The sequence below is a fragment of the Anopheles aquasalis genome, chromosome 2, assembly GCF_943734665.1.
Source record: "Anopheles aquasalis chromosome 2, idAnoAquaMG_Q_19, whole genome shotgun sequence".
NCBI classification, from domain to species: Eukaryota; Metazoa; Arthropoda; class Insecta; order Diptera; family Culicidae; genus Anopheles; species Anopheles aquasalis.
Window position 1 is genome coordinate 69,469,383 of NC_064877.1, and position 13,764 is coordinate 69,483,146.

At 48.4% G+C, this 13,764-nt stretch overlaps 1 protein-coding gene across 2 annotated transcripts; it reads left to right on the forward strand.

The window, feature by feature from the left end:
• The first annotated feature begins 138 nt into the window (after positions 1 to 138).
• On the forward strand, positions 139 to 10,719 carry LOC126573185 (serine-rich adhesin for platelets). 2 transcript variants are annotated; one of them, XM_050233122.1, is made up of 11 exons: positions 139 to 695; positions 1,284 to 1,447; positions 2,806 to 2,995; positions 3,070 to 3,173; positions 3,262 to 3,425; positions 3,923 to 4,065; positions 4,706 to 5,663; positions 5,736 to 5,944; positions 6,013 to 9,167; positions 9,243 to 9,582; positions 9,718 to 10,719. In XM_050233122.1, exons 1-10 carry the CDS (start codon positions 638 to 640, stop codon positions 9,573 to 9,575), a joined length of 5,478 nt encoding a protein of 1,825 aa, XP_050089079.1. In that variant the 5' UTR covers positions 139 to 637; the 3' UTR covers positions 9,576 to 9,582; positions 9,718 to 10,719. The 2 variants fall into 2 exon arrangements, with proteins under 2 accessions (XP_050089079.1, XP_050089078.1); XM_050233121.1 differs by having other exon boundaries at positions 9,243 to 10,719.
• The last annotated feature ends 3,045 nt before the right edge of the window (positions 10,720 to 13,764 follow it).

Genomic DNA, 13,764 nt, shown 5'->3' on the forward strand with positions numbered 1-13,764 from the left:
CGATCCGAACAAAAACGAGAGGTAAAATCAAAACAAACCGCTTAGGTACCGCACAGAACCACCAGGTACCTCGCGGCTTGCTTCATGGGTAGATTTGCTTCATGGGCAAATTCATTGCGTGTGTGTGAACCGTGGAAGTGGAGATGAACAAAGTGCAAAGAAATTCTAACTAAACGCACGGAAAATTGGCCGCATCGGCGGGCGGACAAACGGCAGTGATCGATCGTGCACCCCGTGCGTGCAAAGATGGTGCAGAAGAAGGGGACAAGTTTCAGCTGTGATTAGAAAAAGGCTCGCGCGAGTTTCGTATCGAAAATCCCGTTCCCGAAGTGGTGCGCGTTACCGCGAGCTGGCTGATTCGTCACGCTCATCACATCCGCCTCGATTCGCTGCTCTTCGGTGCGATTCCGCGATTACGACGCGATTGCAGGCAAATTGGTGATTGAAACCGAGCGGTCGTGACCCGGGGCGATTGAATGCGTAATATCTCGGCACTTCATAATCATCGTCCGTCCGCTCGATCGCTGGCTCGTTGCTGAGGCCACTGCTGATGGTGGTGCTGCTGCTACGAATAAGATTTCATCGCGTTCTTTAATCTCAACCGCCCCACCGCCTCGTTCTGCTCCGTGCACACACCATGGCTTACATTAACGTTGCCGAATGGAGTCCCGATATGGTGACGGACTGGCTAAAAGGTAAGAAACAGGGTCTACGGTGCCTTAAAATGTGATAGAAATTTCGGGGCTCGGATGACCCGCTTCAATGTATATTTGCCCACGTAACGGAGGTTGGCAAGTTCGGGTGTGCTATACCGTGCACATTCCATCGCATGGCAACGCAATAATCGCAAACGCGATGTGCTCGCGGTCCGCGTGAGCATTAAACCGGACACCGCCAATCGATCGCCGAGCCGGTCTTGAAGGGAATCTACGGCGCGATAGTGGTCAATGGGAACGGAAGTTCCGAACGTAATTAACTGCACTTGTCAACCCAACGGGTATCGGAACAAGTACATGCAAGGGCGCCAGGGGAAAGCCGACCGGAAGGCCGAGCAGCGAGCACCAAGTGATCGCGTGCGTATTAAAAACTCCGTTAGCCGCTTTGTCATCATCTAGTCAGGGCACGTTGTTCAACATATGGGGTTCATAACCATTGTTTTCCTACTTCACCCCCGATGGGGTTTACATACCCTTTTACTAAACACCTTGTAGTTGGAGTTTTTTGTTTTCGTTTTCTGATTGCTCCCATTATCGTTTTGCTCTCTTCTCCCCCCCCACACACAGGTCTGGACAACTCGATGTACCATTATGTGCAATCGTTCACCAACAACGGCGTCGGAGGCAAACAACTACTAAACATCCGCCCGTACGAGCTCGAGCAGCTCGGCATGCACCTGATCGGACACCAGGAAATCGTGCTAGAGGCCGTCGAAAATTTGAAGAATTTCGTAAGTAATCCAAGTAACTCCATACTCTCGCCACTCGCCGGACCGAAAGTTGTAGTTGCGATTATGTGGCTGCTTTGTTTGTGCGCCGAAATATGCTTTCTTAAGTTATGCGCCTGTGTATGTTAAGCCGTCGGGTTGAAAAGGTGGTTCTAAACTCTACGGACCCGCAACCCAACCGAACAATCGTGTGAATGAGTCAGTCAATCGCCAGAAGGCAGCATAATCCTTCCAAGTAAAACGCCGTATCACGCAGCATAGCTCATTCATTAGTCATCGGCCTTCCAATTCTGTCCACCGGGGGCCCTGTTGGACAGCCGTTCCCACCGTCTGACTCATAAAAACATCTAATTAATATTGCCCAACGCATGCTGCTTATATGACCCCACCATGCATGCCACAATCCATGGGGACAGAATACGTTCGCCGAATGGAACTGCAACTTCCATTTGCTAATTATAACAGACACACTCGATGTGTGGACCCACCGGAAAGGGCACCGCGCGTCCCTTATGTGCATCCTTCTCCTAAATTGTACCACTCTCGATTGTTGAAGTGTTTTTGTCGTTTTGTCTTGGTCGATCTTTCTGCCCTCGTCATCTGTTGCCGCGCGTTATGCTGTTGGGATGCTGTTGGGATCTCGGTATGTGTGCCGTTAGCGCATCACCAATCATGTTGCATCATGTTTTATCCTGTCCCAAGCCCTAAAGCGCCCCTAAATGCATCGTTGCGCTATGCCGCCGTTGTTGCTGCTGGTGCAACAAGTTTCTGCTTGCGCCTTGCGCCGTTGTGCACGCCATTGACAAGGAGAAGGCCGCTCAAGAGACACCGGAGGCCACACAGAACGCGTGGCGTGTAGTGTCGAGTTGCCTTGGCCGGTTTATGCTATTTGTTTGTGATCATCGGTGGGAAGCGAATCGCTCAGCTGGGCTCGCTGCTCTCGTTCACAACGCCTTCGCCCTTGCAATGAAAGTTGTCTAGATAAAAGAAACATTCTGCTGCACTTCAAGGCACGTCTTGGTTCTGGTCTGGTCTGGACTGGGGGAGATCTAGAATGGGAGGGGGCGCTAGCGGCGTAACAGACCTTATTGTGACATGGTTTTAGCACGATGATTAACTTATCGTTACCGGAAGCGGTGGAACCGGGGGGGAGATGCTTGATTTGTTTGCCTTCCACGTTCTGCTCGAACGATCGTGGACAAACAGATGGTCCCGAGCTTCATACAGAGAGCGGCACGTACACGCAAAGCACCACCAGCAGCAGCAGCAGCAGAACTCGTCTCATCGTACTGTTTCGCGTTGATCATCGCGCTAATGTGTAATCGGTTTCTTTCTTCATTCAAAACTCGCACACTCGCCAGAACTATAACCTGGACAAGGAGAACCTACAGTTTCTGGCGCTTCACGTAGCGACGGCCGCACACTCGCTTACCAAACAGCTGGAGTACTCCGACCAGCAGAAGCTGGAAACGGCCGTACTGAAGGATATTACGCGTACGATCACCCACCTGAAAGCGCTGATCGAGTGGCTCGATCGCGCCCCATTCAAAGGTAAACACACACAGCCCCCCTTTTGATGAATTCCCCTTCCCCCGGTTACCAGTGGTTTCAATTCCTCTCCGTAGGTTTACGCAAATTTGACGAACTTCGTAAACAATGCATGCGCTTTGGGCTGGAAATGGCAACCGTGGGCATGCGCGATCGGTTCTCTATCAATCCTGTGCAAGCGGTAAGTCAGTCAGCAGCGGGTGTTGCTGCGCAATGCGATCGCGCTCGTATTATTTAACAACACGCCACCCCCCCGCTTCGCCTTTTAGATCCACAGTAATGCCGTCAAGTTAGCCGATATCGGTGAGTACATCATAAAGGACATCACCGATCCGATCATTCTGCAGCCGGCTTCGCTCGATCTCGTGACGCTCAAGAAGCGAGAGTCGGATCTTGGGTTTCTTATTATGCAAAGTTTTCACGGCATTCACCGGTAAGTCTTAAAGTCGTTAAGAAGATCATATTGCGATTTCACATGTTCCCATACAATTGCGGCACCAAGGACCGACCTCCACCACTCACAAGTCTTGAGAAAGCTAATCCTCTCAAATCAGCTCCCATTAGAAGAAGGTGTTTTACCCAGAAACGTATCCCGTAGGGTGTAATTAGAAGAGCCGAGCTTCCTCATTTTGTGTTTTTATCCTTCCGGAGGTCTTCACCTTTGGTCACCGGGTCTATTTTGACTTCCCGCCTAACCGTAGGAGGTGCGGTGCCGCTGACCAACCGTCGTCGGCACCCCGGACCGAGAACCGATCCTTTCCCTTCTCAATTATCTCAAACATACTGTGAAAACATCAACCATCGCACTAATCATCATGCCATGCCGTTTTGGCTTTCTTGTTTCTTCCTTTCCTCTCTCTATAACCTTACCTTCCTGATGGCGTTTCGATCGCACAAAAACACAATCGACCCGTTGCCGCCGCCACACAGAATTACCGAAATAAAGTTCAACTCGCCCGCCCACAATTCCGGCAAGGTCGAGGAGGGCGATGAGATAGTGCAAATCAACTACCAGACCGTGGTCGGCTGGGAGTACAAAAAGGTGCTGCTGCAGCTACAGGAGTCGCCGCCAGGTAAGAGTGAACCAAAGTCCATCCTAATTTTACCCTCGGGTTTCTTTCGGGTTTTTGTTTTTTGTCCAACTGTTGGTTTTCCCTCTGTACAGAGATCGCGATGACGATTTTGAAGCCAGGACAGCCAGGGGTCTTCCCTTATGCTTGGTGCGTTCGATTGTTAGGGGAGGATGTGCCATTCCTCTCTCTCTCTCTCTCTCTCTCTCTCTTTTTCTCTTTCTCTTGCGTTGCTTAATCATCATAGATTCCTTTGGCATTGCGAGCACCAGCTCGACCATAATCGTAGAATGGGAAAAAATGAATGGGCAAATAGGGATCAGAGAAAGGGCCTTCAACGCAACTGCCACTCCTCTGCCGAAGGACAATTTTGGTTCTAGAGGATCAGTCTGTTTTCTTTCCTGTATCCTGTCAACGATCCCTTGTCTCGTTTGTTTCATAATGTTTCCTATTTTTATGTGATTGCTGTTGTTGTTCGACGAGTTTTGTTAATTATTTTTCTAAGAGATTCGAATGATCGTTGTGTGGAGGCAATTTTATGTTCCTTTCGAATGTCGTTGATCACGTGATCCTTCTTTTTATGTTCCTTTTTATATTAACGGAATCCTTTTCTTTCCCTTCTTTTCGCCCTGGCGCCCAACAGATGTGCTACTTACGCTAAAGAAGCGCCCGAAGCACATCAAAATCTACGGCCAGATATACATCAAACCGTACCGCCTGCCAAGCAAGAAACGCTCGCAACCATACCGCTGGGGCGAAAGCTTACCGAGCCCGCGCACCACGGACACGTTCGCGCTGCAAGACTTCTCGCTGCCGCTGGAACGCGTTCCAGAGAAACAGGTTCCGTCGGACACGGAATCGGAAGGTAGCGATATATTGACGCCAACGGATGTGAAGGAAGCGGAAAAGGAGATCCGGCTCTACCTACCGAAACCTCGTGCCGTTCTGCAACGGAGACATACGTTGTCCAGTTTTAAGGATCTTGTCGGTGTAGGCACGTGGTACGATAGGACGGCAGCAGGCGGGAAGCGACCGTTGGCGAGTGAGATGCAAAGTTTGCGTGATAAATCGGTTTCATTTGGATTCGGGCTGGAGATGGCTCCTCGGCCGACGACCACCTGCCTAGGGTTGGTTACAATGAACGAAGGTGAAGGCGATACGGGAGCACCCGGGAAGTGTGCCAGTTTCGGGGGCTTACAGAGCTCACTGCCCGATATTATACCATCAGAAGTGAACCGATCGCGACCTGAAGCATCACCTAACGAGCGATCGGTGTCGGGGAGTGGTGGGAAAAGTGCACGCGATGGTTCCGAACAGAATGGCGAAAGTGACGCTTACAAAGCGGGCGTATCGAAAGTGGTGCGGTTCGAGTCCAGCTCCAAAGCTGACGAGTGCCATGTCGACTCGAAGTACAGCTGTAAGGTGGATAGTACGGTGCTGGAAACGTTCGAACCGATTCCCTATGTGGATGAAGATCTTCCCGTCGTGACGCCGCCCGGGAAGCGACCATCAGTTACCGAGCGCGTTAGGAGGTTCGAATCGTTTGGCAATCGTTCCGCAGCAACGACCATCACAACGAGCGCTCATCACAGCGCTGGAAGGTTAGTTCACTGTGACACAGCCATCGATGGGATCGATTGTACAACTTTATGTTCTTTCCTCTCTATTCACAGCGCTCCGGGTCAGTTCGCGGTTAGTTCAACGACGAGTACATCGGCGACCTCGGCACCAGTGAAACCTATTCCCATGCAGCGCAATCTATCAAAAGATCCTGAAGCATTAGCGGAAGCCATCAACACCGTCGTCGTTAATCGAGAGATGGTTAAGCGAGGCAGGCTTGATAAAAGCTACAGTACGCCAGCATACGACGACGAGCTGGGTGGTAAGTTACGGTTTCGTAGCCCTGTGTTTGGCTCAGTTTGTCTTAATCCATCCCGTGCATGTTACTAGATATGCCACCGGCCATCGAACCTCGCAAGGAACATCTACTAAAGGCACCACCAGTGCCTCCACCGCGACCAAGACGCACCCTGGAGACCCTGAGCGTTCCGCTCCAAGAGAAACTGCCACAAGCAGCAGCACCGCAAACACCTTTCTCACCCGAACCAGGATTCGTTTCGTCGCTAAGCAATGTGCTCGATAACCGTGATGATCATTCCAACAAATCCAAGCTGGCCAACGTGATCGATTTGAAGCAAAATCGTGCACAACCTCAACCATCACCGGGGGCAATGGGTGCGCTTGTATCTACCCCACCGAAACCTGCCGAACGAAGTGCTACCAGTACCACTATCGGCGCCATCGCTGCTACAGTCACACCAAGCTCGCTTCCACCAGTGCCAGCATCGCGATCGACAGTTACTCCGCCGGGGGCGAAGGAGTCTCCAACCGCAACGGCCATCGTCCCAAGCATAGCCAGTGATGGATGCAGCTCTTCGGAGTTGCTGACTCCCAACAAAACGAAAAGCCTTACGATGAAGAAGAAAAACTCACTTCTCTCGAAACGCCGCAATGTGTCGCTGAAAACGCTCTGCGTTAGTGACATCCAGGGTCATCTGTATCGGCGCACAAAGGATCGAAGTGGCGTCTCGTACTGGGCAAAGTACTACTTTGTGCTGATTGAGACAACGCTGTACGGGTTTCGTAGCAAAGAAGCGCCGAAAGCCAACAGTATGATCTTTCTGGCTGGTTTTACCGTTTCTACGGCGACAGAAGTTCATTCGCGACCTCATGCCTTCAAGGTGTACCACCCGAATAAAACGTTCTACCTGGCGGCCGAAACCAAGGAAGCGCTCGTGCAGTGGATGGAGTACATTAAGCATGCAACGCTCAAGGGCGGAACTGGCACCATTGGAGGGAGCGCAAGTAGTGGTAACTCCTCCACGATAGAGTACAATATGCGCGAACTGTTCTCGGAAACGGACAGCTCCGACGAAGAGATCGGTCTGATGGACAGTACGACGAAGCTGAACGTACTCTGCACACCGTCTCCGCAGCTATCATCGTCACACTCGTTGATTGGTGGATTAACCGAGGGCACCCCTACCTCCAGCAAGCAGGACAACCGGTATCATTTGAACTTTGGTTCACTGAAAAAGTTCACCAAAATGGGTACGGATGCTTCCGAGCGATCGGCAGGAACAGGGACGTCGACCTCTGCGGGTGGAAACAGCAGCGAGGGAAGCAAGTTTTTCGGGTTCTTCTCTCACCGCAGCGTAGAGAAAAGCAACTCGAGCGAAATGCCCGTACCGACGTCACAGTTCAAGAGCTACCGAAAGGTACCGGGGGCGGGAGGATTGCAGATCGGAACGGCATCAACAGATGCCTTCCCACTACCAACGCTAGTTGGTACGTCCAGTGCGGGACTCAATGGAACGATGAGTGCTAGTAATCTATCTCTCGTGTCCGTCAACGGAACGACAACGGCGCTAGTCACGCCAACACCGACGACCGCGAGCGAGGGCATTCGAAATCAACCGCCCGTGCCACCGCCACGTCCAACGACGCCCAGTTCTCCGATGCCAGCCACCATACCATCGCCACCATCGATCGTAATTCGTGAACCGATGACACCGACGATCAGTGAAGCGGCCGAACTGTTGAATCGTGCCCGGAAGTCAAAACGCATCTCACCGCATAACTATATCCACGCTTCGAACCCGAACCTTGTGGAGTTTGACTTTCAAACATCGAAAGCGATGGATTTCTCCGTGCCGAAGATACACTCCGGCAATGCATGGGACACCAGCACACACTCGCACAGCAACCTACAGTCGATGATTACGCTGAAGGATCTAATGCTGCAGAAGCAAGCCGAAGAGGCGCAGGATATGTATAATAAGCGCGTTTGTCTTGGGGTCGAGAAGTTGGACGAACGAGGCAAGAAGCTATTCACTGCTGGCACAGCGATGGGTAGCGGTGCGAACAGCGAGCACGACCGTGAGTCCGCAAGGGGTTCTTCGGTGTCGACAGCTGCACCAGCCATACCAGAAGCGGTAAACAAGATCCAACGGCGTCAGCTACCAATAACGCCAGACTATGCCCAGAGCTTCAAGCTAGACGATGAGGATATTCTGTACACGCGCAGTAAGGAGGGCCAGAAGTTGCGTGACTTTGGCTACGAGATGATCTCCGGCGACGATGCGTTCGATCAGCGTAATCGAACAAATCGATCTTTCAGTGCGATTCAGGGTCATGGCGGTGCGGCGGTAGCAGGAAGTAGCCATGGCAACGGAAACGGCAGCACTAGTAGCGGTGGTTCGATTAAGAAGAAAACATTCAACTGGATCAACTCATCAGATCGCAGGGGAACAGATGCTTCCGCGGATAGAGGATCGTCCAACGGCGGTGATGGTGGTAGTCACCAGTCGGCGGCTACCAGTTCCGCTTCTACGAGCGTTGGCCCGATGGTATCGGGCGGTGGCTCAACAGTTTCTCTCTCGCTGCGCGATAGCTTCAAACGCAGCAAAAACAAAGCGGTCATTGGTCGGCTCGATAACATTAAGGCCAGCAGTGAGAAACTGTTTCAGTTCAAGCAATCAACGGGTAGCGGAGGAAATAGCAGCAGCAGTAACAACAACGATAAGGAATCCCTTAAAACGAAGCAGCTAGACAAAGCGGGCGCCCCAAGCGTAATGCTGATGAATGTGAATCTAAAACACCAACCGACGTCGATGGCCTTCAGTGTCGGTGGCAACAAGAAGAACAATAACGAAATCAGTGCGGCCCTGGAGCACCATTCGGCGCTGCTGTTTCAGCAGGCCAATGCCGGCTCGGTGCCCATGGGTGGCATTAAGAAGTCCAATACTTGTAACAGTTCGTCGGATTTCAAAGAGAACTCGGGCAAGATGCCGAATGTGCGGAAAAACTCTGCGCCCGAGAGAAGCACTGGCGGCACGGGACAGAATGGTGGATCGAGCAGCAGCAACAGTACCGCATCTTACTTCACGAGCCTGTCCTTTGGGCGATCTAAAACGACCAAGGAGAAACGGTGGCTCTCTTCTCCTAGGTTTCATCGAGCGATCTTTGGTAAAAACAACCACACTAACGATCACCAACCGACCGTTATCGATCACGAAGTGTTCTCACCCATCTCGTACACGAAGGTAAATCGCAGATAAGATGAACATTGTTCTACAGTGCTAACAGTAGTTCCGTTATTTTCGGCCCCCCTCCCTTAGGCTCCACTAGTACAGCAGCTTTCTTCGAGTGCTTCCGAGAGTTCGACGACGATGCTCGCGGGAGAGAGTGGTGGTCAATCGTCGTCTGGCAGTGCCAGCCTGTTGAGTAGCAGCATGTCGAACAGTTCCACCGGTACCGTGCTAACGACCAGCTTCGGTCCCAATGGAGCCGTTTCGCGTAACTCGCCCGATTACCCTAATATGGAGTATCCGCCCGTCTTTGAGCCGGAAACCTACTCGCTTAGCGATCCCAACACAAGCCAAACGCTACTAAAACGACGGCAGAACCATCACCACCACCCACAGCAACCGCATCACCCGCAGCATAAATGACGACGCGGTAAGCGGCTACCAACGGTCCGGGAGCATGAAATGGGATAGATTTTCCAGCATGATGATGTGCTTGATGATTGCTCCTTTTTGGTGGGATTTTTATTATTATTTATTCCTTTTTTCTCGGTTGAAACGCTGTTAGTGTCGAGTCTCTTGTGCCAGAAATGATTGATAAGGTAAACGGATTTCGCATGGGCCATCGCTGTTGGTATGGCGTTTACGCCTGGTGTATGATGGATCCAACCGGAGGCTATGCCTACGTACGTAATGATAGAAAGCAAATGCTACGTATGTCTTGTATAATTCAAACCGGAGTGCGAGCATAGGTAGGTTGCAAAGCGTATAGCGTGTGTGTTTGTGAATGTATGTGTGTGTTTGTCGGTGACCTAGAGCAAGAATGCATTCAAACGAGCCGTAGTTCAAATTGTGATTTTAGAGCATACATTTCATTCAATGGTTTTGAAAGGACTAGTACGCACACGTTAAAAATCGGTTCCGCTTTGCGGATTCTAGGAGCAATTGGTGTGCATGTTGTGCTACGTGGTGGATAGTAAACATTTTTCAGTTTTAGATTTATTGTAAGGAGAAAATCATGATATTTATGCAAAAATGCATCTATGAAGCTGCGAAAGCACCTACACAAACCCTATTAACTTATGAGGCCATACGTTTATACTGTCTGTCTTCAAAGAAGTCGTTTGAGATAGGAACAGGTATAAAATCGTTGGCGTAAACTACTAGAACTTATGAGCTACATTGCGAAGCCATTATTAGCATTGTGGGGTTGTGAGAGAGATTAAAAAAAGAAAAAAAAATGGCAGAGACGTGTGGAAGGAGCAACAAAGAAGACACCAATATTCTACCCGTTTGTCATAGATGATGATGTTCGACAATGAGTGTGTACCCATACATTCCTAAGCTGTGCATTCTATGCCTCGCGCCAACGGAATGCGACAGGAAGAGCCGAGTGCGGGAGAGGAGTGCGGCAGATAGCGTACCACTAGTTCCTCCCCTTATAACCATAGGCCATCGTTAGCACGCTACTAGCATCTTTCGTCGTGGTGCGTATAGTGTTTGGTAAAAGTGCATTGTTAAGCCTGTTTTCAGCACGACACGTAGAATAATAAATAGTGCCTTACAAGTACATACCGGTAGACCGCATTGTCGAATGCACACATTTAAATGGTCTTGGGCCTCACAGAATTAGAGAAATATGATCTCCAACTTACGATTTCTGCTAGTAATTCAGCAACAACGACGTGGTAAGATTGCCTTAAAACACTTGCTTGCAACGCGAACATTGTTGTTGTTTTTTTATTGCTTTATATCCTTGCACTTCTGGTTTTCTTTCCTTCCTTTGCATATCCGGCACTATGCTTTGTAGATGACACTTGTATACTTTCCAATACGTTATTAGTTTTGATTAAACATAGTTTTTTTTTCATTTTTCATTGTCAATTATTGGAACTCCTTTCAAACGATTTGCTTTCTGATGATAGCTGTGGATTTGACTACTGGCGAAAACAATACCTTCTATACTTGTATGGCTGTGTAAACTTACATAAAAAGACAAGATCAGGTATACTTTTTAGGGAGATCTACTTATAACGAGCTTCTATTCTGTCCCTTCTTAGACGCAGGGTCATATATCCTTCTGGAAATCCTTCTCTAGAACGGGATAAGAGTCTTCTATCATTGCTATTGTTACTATTATTATTATTATTACAGGTTAAAGTAGAGCCAGTTGACTATTAGAAACCTGGTTAGAATCTCTTATTCTATGGCATTATTGGGGCAAACACTTGAAGTAGGTGGAGTTCTCGACGACTTTCATATTTTGTCGTCCATTAGTGCGTGGATAGACCATTAATTTGGTCTCCATACTTAACCAGTCCGGATTCTATTCCGCCGGTTAGCTGCTGCGTGTGTGGCGGTGTTCGTTCTCTCAAACCTTTTAATTGTTTCGCATGATTTTTGATTTACGGTTAGGAAATCAAATATCTTCTGATTCAACAATGTTTGGTTTCTGAATTGTCTTTTCATTAAACGCTATTCGTGATTCCGTATCATCATTCTTGAGAAACTCAAACCTTGCAATACAAGAGTATTGCAGCCAATACATTGATTTTTTATCGTCAGCATTGATGTATCGCCCGTTTAAGTTGGCTTCCGTGCAAACCCGGTACCAGTTACCACCAGGGGGTCTTGGTGGTGCTCAGCACATGGTAAAACGGAATAAGCATTATGGCAGCATAATTGCTGAGAACTACATACCATTGTCGTGCTGCATACAATCTCCAGCAGTTCCGCTATACTCTCCTAGAATTTTAAGGTTGTACTGTTCACCTTCACTACCGAATTCGAACGCATCGTACCGCGCATACTTGTAGGTACCATCGAAGTCTTTTAACTCCACAATCAATGCATGTACACGACCTTTCGTTATCTCATGCACTTTCTCTAGACCCAGCCAGAATTCTTTTTTCAAATCTCAGAACCCATTCCGGAACTCGTTCCAGTTTCGATAAAAGTCTAAATAACCGTCGTACCGATACTGGATCACAATCCATCCTCCACCGAATGCTTGCTGCTCACAGTACACTTTGAACAATTCACTCTGAGGCCGCGAATCAGATATATTCCCGACACGTTGGATGGTACATCTTTGCACGATGAATATGAAAGATGTTTAAACGATGCTAAGATGGTGGTGTAACACTATCTTTCATCGCTAATGATCCTGAAGAAACACTACCCTCTTCTTGCGTTGAGTAAGTTTGAGCATGTTGTTTCTGTTTCGGCATGATTTCGCTCGATTGGTCTTGCCTGCCATACTGATCGAGTCTATGCAATACAGCATAAATCGGTTCATAGATCGAAGTTCGTGCACATCGTTTTTCATGTTACGCAACTTATGCTCTATGGCATCTAACTTGGCCAGCATTAACTCTAGTCCGTATCCCAGCATGCCGTCTGCATTGATCATAGTCGTGATGCATGGCTTTAAAACAGCGCAGGTATGCTACTGTAGGTACTGGGTCATTGTCATCAAGGCGCTTAGAGCGTTCTACGCCTTGCTGCTAACAATGCCTTCGAGAATAGTGAAACTGAGGCTTCGGTTAATAATCGCTATGAGATACCTATCACCAGCTTACGACGGATTTACTATTGTAGATTATGAACTCATTGTAGATTGTGAATGAAGCTCAACATCGACCAGGAAAGATACCTGTATAAGTCTCGTGAGTTAGGATTTACCTTTGCCTAGTGTTCGATTATTCTTCACTACCATGAACATTTCATGGTTTTTCACATAAACACATCCTTCCTGACCTGGCCCTCGGTCAGTTGTGAGTGTGAATGACGAGGATCGTCTGATGAAAGAGAATTTTCGATCATAGCTCTTCGCAGTCGGCCAGTAGATAATTGTACAGCTATCATTGCGGGTATTTTGCGAACATTCGTTTTTCGTTTAGAAAGAAGCATCCAAGGATACTGTGCTACGAAAGGAAACGTTTGTTTTCTACGTTCACATTACCAAGACAGATGGCATTGAAAGGCTTCTTCAACAACGAAGTTGAGAAAATGCTATGTTAGTAAACCTTCCCAAGAAAGCACTACGAAGGGGTAAGGGTATCAGCTGATAATTAAGTTGTTTTCAAAGCTACCAGATTGTATCAGTTTGTTAAACGAATACCTACCAAATAACGGCTTGGACAGAGAAATGCAAGATGTGGGAGAAATGCAAGATATAGGGTGGGAACAAGTGTACGCTGCTGATTGCTGATATTTCGAAACGCTGTAAAGTAAAAGTCAATGAGGTCGTTCTTTCATTGGGTTTCAATGTTTAAAATAAAACAATCCATTTTTATTTTATAAAATGTGTATTATTATCTATCCATTTCGTAATTGGTTGCGTTTCCTAGCAGGTTCTTTATCATGCAATTCGGTCCGGTCCATTGCTACAAACCGTGACTAACGGCGAATAATCTTTTCATCAATCAATCGAAGGAGAACTCTCAACGAGTTGACGAGCTGTATGATGGACGAAAGAAAACGCGGTAAAACAGTGTGTCTTTCCTGGAGAAATTTTACTACTTACTTGCAACATGTCTTATTAAATGGAGCTTGATTGCCTGTATATCCACAACAGCTTCGAGTCTCAATTCAATTTTTTTTGCAGCGCAGC